The sequence below is a fragment of the Chrysemys picta genome, chromosome 9 (assembly GCF_011386835.1).
Source record: "Chrysemys picta bellii isolate R12L10 chromosome 9, ASM1138683v2, whole genome shotgun sequence".
Lineage (NCBI taxonomy): Eukaryota > Metazoa > Chordata > Testudines > Emydidae > Chrysemys > Chrysemys picta.
Genome location: NC_088799.1, coordinates 54,273,207 through 54,286,827, shown reverse-complemented (window position 1 = coordinate 54,286,827; position 13,621 = coordinate 54,273,207). Strand labels below are relative to the sequence as shown.

Here is a 13,621-nt window from a genome sequence, read left to right as displayed (position 1 = left end):
TGCCAGGTTCAGACCAGTTCCTAGTGGCCTGGCAGGGAAGCATTCACTGTCAGGAGCACTGAATAAACATGATGTTGGCTTTTAAGGAAGACATCAACCTCTCTTCTGTCTTATTGTGGAACATGGGCCATTTGTCCTTAAGGGAGGGGGAGAGGAAAAACCTTTTCCCTAGGCTTTGAACCTGGAAAGGGTGGGGAGCCCCCACTCAAATACCGGTCTCCTCACCACAGACACATCAGGGCCAGTTCCTGCATCCTTTCCCCCATGGGAGCAGATGGCCTGAAAGGGATCAGAAATAGAAAGCTCTGTGGTGGGGAATTGGAGTGTTCAGCCCTCGGAAAGCTCAGGCATCAGTGTCTGTCTGTTCCAGTATATTGCCGAGTTGTGCTCAGCTGGATCTTCATTGTTAGCAGAATGGCGGATGTGTGGCCTGCTGGATCTGTGATTACATGGATCCACCAGCTGATCCCACTGCAAAGTGTGGAAGAGTGGCAGGGAGACAGTCTATGTGGAGCGCCAATATGCCAACACATTACACCACAGGGACAGAAGGCCTGAGAAACAGTACTAGAAAATAGGCTTTAGTAGAAGTATTCCCCCAAACAGAGAAGCAGGCTGGTCTTGTAGTCAAGGGGCAGGACTGGAAATCAGAAGGCATATGCTATATCCCTGGCCCTGACACGGACTTCCTGTGTGACTGGGCAAATCATTTAATGACCTAGTGCCTCAATTTCCCCACCTGTGGGGAGAAAAATAATGGGGATACTATCAGAGGGGTATTGTGGGGCTAAATGCATCACACCTGTAAAGCCCTCTGTATCCTGGGCTGGATAGGCTGTAGGAGGACACAGTATTCTTGTTGTTCCCATTTGTAGATCCTCTCTATGGAGGGAAAGGATTAAAAGAATTCTGAAACCTTGGATGTCAATTCTGGTTCAGGTTTGACTCGACTGCTTCACTTCCTTTTCCTTCTGCTCTGTGACAGAAACTTATTACGCTGTGGCTGTGGTGAAGAAATCCAACCCCAGTATCACCTGGAAGAACCTGCGTGATAAGAAGTCTTGTCATACAGCTGTTGGGAGAACTGCTGGCTGGAATGTCCCCATGGGCTTGATTCACAATGAAACCAGGAGCTGCGACTTTGGTGAGTCAACTTGTGTACCAACTTCTCACAGCGACTGTGTGTGTCCGTGTCCCCAGTACAGACATCAGGGGGCCAGTGCTAGAGAGCAAGAGCCTCATCCCACAGCTCTTGTCTGGCCTTTGAGTCTCTGGTGACTCCTGGATGCTGGTTGGGCGCTGGCATGTGGGAAATGCTGCTTTGTTAAAGGTTTCAAGGAGCCACGTTTCCCTGAGATGGACTTGAGTATTTCTTACCCTGATGGAGCAGCAGTCGGAAGTGGCATGTCAGTCTGTTTCTTTAGCAGATATTATTGAACATGAAACAAGCACTGGTCATTTGTAGGGATAACAAGCCTATCTAGAGTTCTAATAGCCAGGATGAAAAAGACCAGGGCTTGGGCAGAAATTGGGTTTCTTGCACTTTCTTCTAGAGCAGCTGGTATCAGCTATGATTGGAGACAGGCTGCTGGACCAGATAGAGCCCCAATCTGGACCAAAGTAGCAAAATCTGTCTTCCTGCTGTGAGGGTTGTTAGATCAAACCCTGACCCATATTGACAGTGGTCCCAGTTCACGTTTCCCTTATGCAGCCTCTGCCATTTCTTAGGCTGAAGATGTTACCTAGATTGTAAACTCTTTGGGGGCAGGGAGTGTCTTTTTGCTCACTGTCTGTACAGCACCTAGATCAGTGGGATCCTGGGCCATGACTGCAACACAAATAATACTTATTTCCAAATTACCTGTCATTGGCTTTGAGTCTCATGCTGAAAAACTGGTGCACAACAGAGATGTGTCTGTTTCTTACTGTGAGTTTCTCTGTCCATAACTTCACTTTGTACACGTGCAGCATGGGAACTGATGGTTTCTAAGGAAATGCCTCCTCAGTCTTTTAAAGAGGTTTTAGTTTTCTTTTCAACTAATTTAAATTATTTCAAGGCCTAATAATGATGAATCATATGAAGATTCTCATTAAGGAAAAGAGAAAAGCAAGAGCCAGAGAGGAAATATACAACAGGTGTTCTATATTCCTCCTGGCAGATAAGTTCTTCAGTAAAGGCTGTGCTCCTGGATCTCCACTTACCTCACCACTCTGCGAGTTGTGTGTGGGCTCAGGCAGCAGCCTCCCACCAAATTACATATGTGCCGCCAACAGCAATGAGAGATACTACGGATACAGCGGGGCCTTCCGGTAAGTGACTCCAATATAATACTAGGTGTTCCTTGGGCGGTGATGGAGTGAGAGCCCTGCCCCTGCTGACAGAGCCCTGAGAATCCTACCTCTTTCCCCTCACTCTAATTTCCTCTTCCCTTCAGGCCCCACTGTGCAGAGACCATCTTTCTCCTCATAACTCCCTACAAAGCCCAGCAGTGCTACTCCTTCAGGAGGGGGAGGAGCAATAGCAGATGGGGACTGGAACTTTAGCCTTCCCACAGGGCAGGGCCACTAGATCTTACCCTTTAACTGAAAGGGAGAACAGGAACGCATTTTTTAAATCTTCCCCCAAACTCTGTTGTATGATCCCAAAGGAGAATCTATGGGGCCAGTTCCTGCCCCAGGGGCCAGCTCCTTGGCACCCTCCAACAGCTCAGGACTAAATAGCTTGTGCTGGTACGAGCCTTGCCAGGCAATTAATTGTGTTTCACTCCCTACTGGTAAAGAAATGACCCAATGCAGCAGTGCTTCACGGCTCGCAGTAGTTTTGGTGTAAGCTCCACCTTTCACAGGCTAGTGCTATTGAAATGTATAGCCAGGATCCTCACTGACAGATATGACAAGGATTTTGAGGGTGGCAAATTTAGTCATGCAACAACAAAATAAATAAAATAAATAATAATAATTAACAACAGCACACATGTTTCTTATTCATTGGACAAAGCTTATCTTTTCTGTTAAATTAAAAAGTGTCAGTGGTGAAATGCATGCTGGACTCTGCACATTGCTGGTGATAAAAGGTTACGTTTTAACTGTCCTTGTCAATTCTGTGTCAATTCTAACAGAGCTAAAAGTGCTCGCAGGTTTAGGTCACAAAAGATGACAAGTGTCAACAGCAGATCTGCAGGGAAGGCAACGATTCACAACACCTGTAACTCCTGATTGTCTTCTCTCTCGGTATTTGTTAGGTGCCTGGTTGAGAAGGGAGACGTGGCCTTTGTTAAGCACACAATTGTCAGTGAGAACACCGATGGTATGCGATTATTTCACCTTGACATTAGACTCCATAAATGACTAGACTGGATACTCGTGAAACCTATGGTACAGACAGTCTGGCTGTAAAGGTCTAGGACTAGATCTGTCAGTAAGCATAGAGAATAGAAAGGGCTGTGGAAAAGGGGAGCGCTTCATCATGATGGTGGGAATACCCCATGCTGACTTAGCTGCTGCTGAAGCACATGGTTCTAGTAGCATTGCATCCCTTCATCGCTGTCCCACTGTGCTCTATGGGCTTGAGCCAAAGCCAGCTGAAGTCAATGGGAGTCTTTCCATCACCTTCAATGGGCTTTGGATCGGGTCATAGGAGGGCAAAGCCTTGTTATCTGCTCAGGGATAGAAATGTGCAGATTTGGGTGGGCGCACACACACTAGTGCTAGCTTCTGACTCCAGTGGCTGGTCACTGCAGTCTATGGCTCAAGTCCTGCTCACCTTGTTCTGGTGTTGGGGAGCAGATGGCATGCCCACCCTGCTCCAGATAAAGCCTGCCCGTTCTGTCTGAGATCAGTCTTACCCCTTTCCTGGGGTATGACTTCACTGGTAACTCAAACAACAATCATAGAACAGAAACCCCAGTCCAGGCTTTCTCCCCAAGACTGGTCCCAGGGCTTCCTGCAGGGACAGGCTGTCTCTGTCCCTAGTTCTCTGACCACAGGCTATGCCCCCTTCTCTTCCTTCCTCATGGAATTAACAAGCCACACCTGCCCCAGTCAGCCCAACTCCCACTCAACAGCTTCATGCAGGGTTCTCGCTCCTGCCAGCCTGTCACAGAGTCTGCCAGTCACTGTCTGTACACCTGAGAGTTCAATACCATTTCCACAAGCCCTGGCTATGGTCTTCAAGCCAGCCTAGGGGGGTTTAGACACATCCTCTAGTAGAATGAATATTAATAGAAGATGTGTGAATAAATCCTCCAGATTGCCCTGTCTCCCCCCACGCTAGCTGCTTCCTGTTGAGCTCTAGTCAGTACATCTCCTAGACACGTGCATGTATCCAAATACAAGCGCACACACAGACATTCCCAATGATACCCCCCATAGGCAGCCACACTCAGAGCAAAGCCTGGTGCTGTCAAACAGCTCTAGAGCCTCCATCTAATTCTCTTTCAAGGACATAATAATGCTGACTGGGCAAAGGGGCTGAGAAGTGACCAATTCGAGTTGCTGTGCCGGGATGGAAATCGCGCCCGTCCTGAAGAATACAAGAAATGCCACCTGGCTCTAGTTCCTGGCCATGCTGTGGTCACACGTCCAGACAGAGCAACTGCTGTCCATGAGATGCTGATAAAGCAACAGGTCAGTACTGGGGCAGAAATCTATTCAGCTTGTTTTTATATTCTCCTCTTAGCATTTAGAGTGAACCAATAACAGGTCATGCATAAGTGACATACGCCAGTGTTAGAAACTCTTATCAGCAAGTCCAACTCCCTGTTCAAATCCAGACATAGTTGGCTGTATCAGTGTTTGGATTCATGAGAGTGGATGACCATACTGCTACAAATGAAATAGAAGAGGGGCAGTCTATCACACTGAATTTTTTTCATCCAATCAGCCCAATTTTCTAACAGCCCATTGCATTTAATGAAAGGTCTCCCATTGACTTTGGCGGGCATTGGTGCCAGTCCCATAGGATGCCATAAGTCAGATATTTTATGGCATCACAGACCATATAAACTTTTCACTCAGTTTCAGCTTGTTTCCATATTCGGTCTCATCTACTGGAAATCTGAACGCACAAATAGTGTTTCATACCATTGCAAGAAAAGTAGAATGGATCAGGACCTTTCCCTTTTGCTGGCAGAGATTCCTGCTGTGACGGGTTGGGTCACAGAAACCCCCTTAGGACTGCCACCTGATGTGCTGAGACTACCTCTAAGCTCGTTTTCCCTGGCAGCTTGGGACTTCGGTACCCCGCCTGGTTGTGCCAGACATGCTAGCCTGCTACAAACACATACCCTGGTCTGAACCATGTCCCCCAAAAGCTGCAGGTTTAACTGAAAACAGCTTAAGAAGTGCTCCTATCTCCAGCACCCAGATACCCAGCTCCCAATGGGGTCCAAACCCCAAACAACTCCATTTTACTCTGTATAAAACTTATACAAGGTAAACTCAAATTGTTCGCCCTCTACAACACTGATAGAGATGCACAGCTGTTTGCTCCCCCAGGTATTAATACTTGCTCTGGGTTAATTAATAAGGGAAATGTGATTTTATTAAATATAAAAAGTAGGATTTAAGTGGTTCCAAGTAATAACAGACAGAACAAAGTAAATTACCAAGCAAAATAAAACAAAAACACGCACGTCTAAGTCTAATACAGTAGGAAACTAAATGCAGGTAAATTTCACCCTCAGAGATGGTCCAATAAGCTTCTTTGACAGACTAGACTTCCACATAGTCTGGGTCCAGCAATCACTCACACCCCTGTAGTTACTGTCCTTTGTTCCAGTTTCTTTCAGGCATCTCTTTGGAGTGGAGAGGTTATCTCTTGAGCCAGCTGAAGACAAAATGGAGGGGTTTTCTAGGGCCTTATATAGTCTCTCTCATGGATGGAAACTCCTAGTGTTCTCCTGTGCAGAATCACAGCTACAAGATGGAGTTCTGGAGTCACATGGGCAAGTCACATGTCCATGCATGACTCAGTTCTTTACAGGCCGATGCCATTGTTTACATGTTAGTTTGAACATTCCCAGGAAAGCTCAGATGTGGATTGGTGTCTCTCCAGGTCCATTGTTAGCTAAGTACTCCCAATTACTTGAAGAACCCCTTCACACTATGTTGACCAAATCTGCCTTATGTGCTTCCTACAGCAAACACTTCAAATACAAGCATAGAGCCAACACTCATAACTTCAGATATAAAAATGATACATGCATACGAATAGGATGAATACATTCAGTAGAACATAATCTTTGCAAAGATATGTTACATGGCATATCTAGCATAAAACATTCCAGTTATGTCATATTTACACTCATAAGCATATTTCTATAAAGCATTATGGGGTGCAACATCACACCTGGTTTACAAGAGGAATTGTCTTATGGGAATCTCTGGCCACCTTAAGTTGAGCTGCAAAGTGAACTTGTGAGACCGGAGAATCCAGCCCTCTGCATGAGGAAAATATGTATTTTGAGATCTCTCACTATTTCTATAGGACCAAAACTGATTAAGACCAGTCATGTAGTGATACATGGCTTCATACTGCAGTCCCTGCTCTCTGTATTAGGGCTTTCTACCTTGCTCAGCACCGTGGTATCTGAGCTCTTTCCAGGTAAATCTGCATGGTGAGGCCCCCTACTGGATTTTGTGGATTCTTCTGCTCTCCTCCCGTCCCTGTAGAAGGAAGTTCTTTTGGGAGTGTATGCAAATATTTTTTCTTACATTGTTCTGTTGATGGTGAGAGAACTTTCTCCAGCTTTACGCCATACAGATGATCTGACTCTGCATGAAGCTGAGTCTTTGCTTTCATCTATGTCCATTTACTTGTTCATTCCTGTATTTCAGGCATTGTATGGAAGCCGTGGATCTAAGAAAGCTACCTTCCAGATGTTTCAGTCTGAAACCAAGGACCTTTTATTCAAGGATTCCACCACGTGCCTGATTCAACTCTCCAGAGGAACAACCTATGAGCAGTACCTGGGAAAAGACTACTTTGATTCTATCTCTAGTCTCAATAAGTGCTCACCATCAGGTAACTGTAACAAACCCAGATGAGAAATAGATGAACTGCATCTGTCTGCTACATAGACATGAATATCAGGGAGCGTTGGGGCTCGAGGGAGACGGGAGTTATGTTTGTCACTGCCCAGTCCAGTTTTCCAAGCAAAATGAAGGCAACAACTTATGAAGATACCAATACATCTTTTTGTCTTATAAAAATGTTATGAGTTGAACCATGCTGGATTGGTATCACCAGACACTAAAGTCTGTTATTTATCTCTAGTATAGGTACAGTATGAGAAGTGGGGATGCAACTTTCCCTGCCCCGCCAATGTGCTCAGTCCTGTTCTGTAGAAATACATCTTAGGAGAAGAGACGACAAGTTCCTTTTTCACGTCCATTCAGTACTTGGCCTCTCCTCTGAGATTGCCAAGAAGCGGCAAATTAGAGGAGAAGCCAAGAACGGAAGGTAGCTTTTGTGATGTGGACTTGTGTCCACTAAGAATCTAGCCTGAGATCACCAGTTCATTTCACACAGTCCACCGTCCACTCAGTGAATGGTAGCAACTCTTGGCCCCTGCTGACCTGGCACAGATTTGAACCAGTGCCCTAGAAGCCTCTTAACAAGTCCCTTGAGCCCATCCAGTCCACTGACCACTAATATTATGAAAAAGTTTATTCCCCAACTGGAACTTCACTTAGGACGGAAGAATCCCATGCACTGCTACAGACTAGGGACCGAATGGCTAGACAGCAGTTCTGCAGAAAAAGACCTAGTGGTTACAGTGAACGAGAAGCTGGATATGAGTCGACAGTGTGCCCTTGTTGCCAAGAAGGCTAAAGGCATTTTGGGCTGTATAAGTAGGGGCATTGCCAGCAGATCGAGGGACGTGATCATTCCCCTCTATTCGGCATTAGTGAGGCCTCATCTGGAGTACTGTGTCCAGTTTTGGGCCCCACACTACAAGAAGGATGTGGAAAAATTGGAAAGAGTCCAGCGGAGGGCAACAAAAATGATTAGGGGGCTGGAGCACATGACTTATGAGGAGAGGCTGAGGGAACTGGGATTGTTTAGTCTGCAGAAGAGAAGAATGAGGGGGGATTTGATAGCTGCTTTCAACTACCTGAAAGAGGGTTCCAAAGAGGATGGCTCTAGATGGTTCTCAATGGTAGCAGATGACAGAACAAGGAATAATGGTCTCAAGTTGCAGTGGGGGAGGTTTAAGTTGGATATTAGGAAAAACTTTTTCACTAGGAGGGTGGTGAAGCACTGGAATGGGTTACCTAGGGAGGTGGTGGAATCTCCTTCCTTAGAGGTTTTTAAGGCCCGGCTTGACAAAGCCCTAGCTGGGATGATTTAGTTGGGAATTGGTCCTGCTTTGAGCAGGGGGTTGGACTAGATGACCTCCTGAGGTCCCTTCCTACCCTGATATTCTATGATTCAGAGAGAGCTAGAAACAATATATTGCTGTGAGCTCTCTAGCCAGCCAGTGCTCCTGCCCCATTTCCTATGGGGCTTCCTGCTTGGAGAACACATGGCCAGAGTAGCTCTGAGCAGCCTGCCCCTGATCCATTCCAAACAGTGAAATCCTGTCGGGACTGGGTTGGGACAGCTCTTTGTAGCACTTTGTGCATGTAAACCTAGGGTATGTTTTCCACATGGAGAGATTGTTACTGTAGTGTTATCTGTGCCGGTAGAATGTGAAATGTGTTTATTTTCTGTTTAAACAAGCTGCCAGCAATATCTGAATCTGCCTGTTCTCTTCCCCTTACAGAACTCCTCCAGGTCTGCAGCTTCAGTGACTTGGACTGATCAGATTAACGGGAGCGCCTCACAGTGGGAGGAAAAATCTGAATGCTTCATTCCTTGTAGCGTTCTCAGCACTGAACTCTAGCTAGCTGGGGTCCCACTGCTGCTGTCTCTTCCCCCCCTTTAACTCACCATTGAAGAGGTGCCTAGCCTGTTCTCATGACGTTTGACTCCCTGCTGTCACCAGAGCAAGAAATAAAATCTCAGAGTCTAACATTGGGCTTGCTGTGATTCAGTTTGAAATTCTCCTTTGCATTTGGAGTCTCAGCTATTACAGAATGCTATCAAATACACAGAATAGCACAAGCCGGCCTCACAGAAATGTACATATTTATTTTTCAGTGTGTATTGTGTGCCTATCGTATTTCTTTGGAAGCACTATATAGCTGCTATGGTAATACAAATAATAATAATACATACCCAGAATAACCCAAACCAGTAGAGCTTATTCAGCACCAAACCTTAGATACCAAGTGGAACCAGTCAGAAACATTGAGCTGCAATTTCCACTAATGCTACATGACCAGCATTTCTGATGCAATAGGTTGGCACCTGTAAGCAGCAAATAAACATAGTTCACTGCATAGAAAATTTAGATTGTGTGCTTTTCCAGAAGGACAATTGTATCGAACCAGCTAAAACCTCCGAAGTGTTGACACATCAACTCTCTCAGAGAATGCATGCTCCGACCAGTCAAGTACCCTTCTTGGCTACTCCCGGACTGCTGTGTGAGGATCTAGCAACTGAATCCCTGAGGGCTTTCAGCCTCCAGAGTTGGAACAGAGCCCAGGCACTGCCCCTATCTTCGGGTCCCTAGGCACACTCTTGGGGTGCACTCCCCCACCCCAGTAGCTGACACTATTCTCACAGGAGGGGTAGGGGGGTTAACCTGTTCTGGTAGGTAGGAACAGGTAACGTGGGGCAGAGAGAGCAAGGAGGGTTCAATAGGGGGTGGGGGGGCCTCAGGGAGGCGGTCGGGGTGGGGAGCAGGGGAGATTGGATAGGGGATGGGCGTCCCGGCGGGATGGTCAGGGGACAGAAAGCAGGGGTGTTTGGATAGGATGCGGGAGTTCCGGGGGGCTGGACAGGGGGCAGGGGCCAGGCCACGCCTCGCTGTTTGGGGAGCCATAGCCTCCCCCAGCCTTCCTTACCTGGCCCTCCATACAATTTCTGTACCCGATGTGGTCCTAGGGCCAAAAAGTTTGCCCATCCCTGATCTAGGAGAACATTAGCCAACCCCTTCTTGCAGCAGCTCTGATTGGTTGTTCTGCCACATGGAAAAGTAGGGCAGGGACCAATCATAGGGCTAAGATTTGCTAGGGGGCTGTGGCTTCTTAGCACCAGACTGGGCCCAAGCCCCGCCTAAATCTGGTTCACTTGTGAAAAAGTTGCATGAGGTAGTAACACTGCAGACAAGTAGGAGGAAGTATCTTCTCCCAGCTCCGGCCAACCTGCTTAGCATATCTGTTGGCCAGTCAGCATACAGCCATTAAAGTTAAGGGTCATATCTGCTTAGGGTGACCCGAATTGGGTGGGACAGTCTCAAAATGCAGCGTTCAAGTCCTGGGCTGAATGACTCCAGGACGGTATTTGTCCCAGCTCTGCACCTGCCTGAGGCTCAGAGGAAGCGCCAGTCTCACCCCTGCTCCTCCTCTTCCCCATAGGCCCCGCCTACTGGCCAGGCCAGAAGCTGGATCTGGGCCGTGGTAAGAGCCACCCAGGGAGCCTGGGCCACTGTGGAGAGCCCTGGACCCTCCACCAGCCCTGGATAGCACACTTGTTATTTCTAGTGCAGCCCAGCTTGCTTCAGACTGAATCCTAAAAGGGCTTACAAAGTGCAGTCAGGTTAAGCTACCTTGCTGAGCAAGAGTGCTGATCTGTAATTTATAGCAGTGCTCTTAAAGTACAGGATATTTGACTCAGGGGCTTCAGTTTCAGAGTTCCCTTTGGATTATTTAAACACTAGTTTGGGATTTTTTTAGGGCCCGTATGTCCTGGTTGTCCCCACTGATCTGGGCCAGTGTTGCTAACACTTGTGATTGGTTGGAGTTTTCCCCAAAGCCCCAACTGCTACAGTCAAGAGACTGTGTGAAAAGTAACCTCAGCTTTCATTAACAAAAAAAGGAAACGTATAGGTCTGATGTTTGCAGAGAAAAACTTGAAAAAGCTTAGGTGTGCCTCCTAGAGTCTGTGCAAAAGAAGGCATAGAAAAAGAATCCAAAATTTATTATTTAAAAAAACCTCAAGATTTTTAAGCCCATGATTTCTGGGGGGCCCTGCCTCATTATTTTTGAAAGCTTTGAGGTCAGTAATTCTGAAATCAGATCATAAATGGCCAGTTTTTACTTTGCAGAGTGACAGCATGTTTTCAGGCCTCTGTGTATTCTCAGACAGGCACCTTTTCTCTTTTTAGTAGCGCGTGATGCTTTAACTGCATGGACCTCTCTCACCCAACTCGAGTACAGCAGTTGCTTGACCGGGAACAGAAGTAGGCTTGTAACTTGGACCCCTTGTTTACTGTAGCTCTCCATGTACATATTTATTAAGAAAACTATTGGTCTGAGTATTAGGAGAACAGGAGTTAGTGAGCTGGAGAGGAATCATGGAGAGTAGCCTCTGCTTTGCTAATTTACATCTCAGGCGTACTTAATGATTTTAGCTTCTACGAGCAGCAGCTTGCTGAGGTGTTATTTTTAGAGGAGCAAGCCCTATGTGTTAAAAACCAGTACCATCAAATGTGAGTAATTTCAAATGGATTATTTATATCCAAAAATTCACTACATATCTAGAAATTTAGTAGGGGCCCTGTGGAAAATATAGTTCTGTATGTACTCATGTAATTAGAGACAATATACAAACACAAGGGGGCACACTTCAGGTTGCTAAACAGCCTTAATCCTGACCTTTCCTAACTTTTGAGTACTTGACTTTGCAATGCTAATAATGTTCTCTTAATGCCATTTTTTATATGGAATATACTATGTAATATGTAGAATTCAAGAATGCAGCAGCAGGCTGATTAAGGATTAATATTTTCCTTACTCCCACAGTGCTCCATATAACTGCCTGTTTAGCTGTGGAGCTTGTTGCCGGCACAGGGGCCCGAGGATAGCAACAGTGAGGTTCGGTGCCCGGAGTGCTTCACGCCAATAAACATACCGGGGTGGAGAAACAATCAAAGTTTATTTGAGATCTCAAAGTGGTGCAAGGAGACAGGCAAGTCTCAAATCGAGCACACCAGCAAAAACAGTTTCTCTCTTCTTTATACACTTTACAACTAAGCCCCCCCTCTCTCCCCCTCTCTATCACCCCCCCACTCCCCCTCCCCTTTCTACCAAAGGCATGTTTATACATTTAAGTAACTAAATCATTCTAGGGCTATAAATCTAGTTTGTTAGTAACTTCTCTCTAAACAGTTATTTGGTCCTGTTTACCCTTAGTTTATTACCCCTTCCTCAGCTAGAAACATGCAAACCTCATCATTATTGTTTGGTACCTGAAATGAGCAAGGGTGTAATTGCTAACTAGCTATTTACACATTCCAATACCTGTCCTTGGTTGTTAAGGTCGATCAGAGTTAAACATGGAAGAACAGAGTTTAAACATGGAAGAACTCTGGCTCAGGCAGGCATAGTAACCCCAACAGTTCCCTCCTTTGAGAATACTCAACAAGTTTTTGGCTGAGTTTTCTCATATTCTGCAGACAAGATATGATTGAGTGCCATGGAGCTGGGGTTCTCAATGAGAGTGTATGCCGGGATTTCTGGGGAACGGGGGGCACACAGCTTACGGAGGAGCAATTTAAAACAAGCAATTAGGAGGAGGGTGACCAGGCACAGTACCACACCTGTAAGGAGGAGATGCACAAGGCTATTTCCCAGTCCTCCCCGGTTGGGCAACCAACTCCAAAGGGAATCAAAAACTGTAGGTTCCCTTTCCTGAGCCTTCCACTGATCAAAAGCCTGTTCGGCTGACAGGACGTGCTTGTTAATGTCCTGTGAGTTTTCTGGGACATAAGTACAACATTCACTCCCAATAAGGACACACACCCCGCCCTGGGAGGCTAAAACATAATCTAAGGCATGTCTATTTTGCAGGGACAGCAACCGGAGCTGGTAAAGCTCTGAGTTAAGGCTTTTCTCTATGGCCAAGGTCTCATTGGCATACTTGGTGAGAAACACAGAGAGCCTACGATAAAATTGAGCCAGTCGTCCTACCCCATAGGATGGGAGAAAGATCATACCCAACCTGTCTCCTTCTGTAATGGGCTCTGGGGTGGCATACAAAGATCTATGCTGCCTGGCGCGGCCAGGGGGCAGTTTAGGGAGGACACGAAGGGGAGGGGCAAGATATCCTAGATAACAACTTCCATACCACTGATGCGGTAGCCACTTATAGGTAGAGGCACCGCAAATATAAAAGGAGTGGCCATTCCCTACCAAGCCATTATAACCGCTACTCCACCTATTTACTTGTCTGTCATTAAACGATCCGAACCGGGCAGTAGAGTCGGATTTGCCATTAACATAGACAGGGATGGAAGCATCACTGTCAGGGGATAAATAATACTGACAGGTGCTATTCCCAGCAAACCAGGTGTGATTGCTGGACTTAAACTGTCGATAGCACACCAACCCAGGGGCTACTGGCCGTAACCTAATAGGGGAAGGGATATATGTTGAGTTGGCCTGCGGCTTCCAGGGGTCGTCCCTTAATGCATACTGGGACTCAATGGTACAGTTCTGTGACAAGGGGGTACCTGAGGCATTTTTCCCCCTACTGAACCATCCCCAACAGATATCTGACCAATTCTGGGGA

The 13,621-nt window shown here is 46.5% G+C and overlaps 1 protein-coding gene across 1 annotated transcript in view; it reads left to right on the top strand.

Moving 5' to 3' along the window:
* Positions 1 to 13,621, top strand: part of LOC101947049 (ovotransferrin) — a 72,921-nt gene that overhangs the window by 16,547 nt on the left and 42,753 nt on the right. The window contains exons 12-18 of the mRNA XM_065557440.1: positions 986 to 1,144; positions 2,160 to 2,310; positions 3,243 to 3,307; positions 4,442 to 4,626; positions 6,838 to 7,024; positions 8,769 to 8,792; positions 10,468 to 10,509. Of these exons, the coding sequence (XP_065413512.1) occupies positions 986 to 1,144; positions 2,160 to 2,310; positions 3,243 to 3,307; positions 4,442 to 4,626; positions 6,838 to 7,024; positions 8,769 to 8,792; positions 10,468 to 10,509 (813 nt within the window). The remainder of the gene's footprint in view (positions 1 to 985; positions 1,145 to 2,159; positions 2,311 to 3,242; positions 3,308 to 4,441; positions 4,627 to 6,837; positions 7,025 to 8,768; positions 8,793 to 10,467; positions 10,510 to 13,621) is intronic.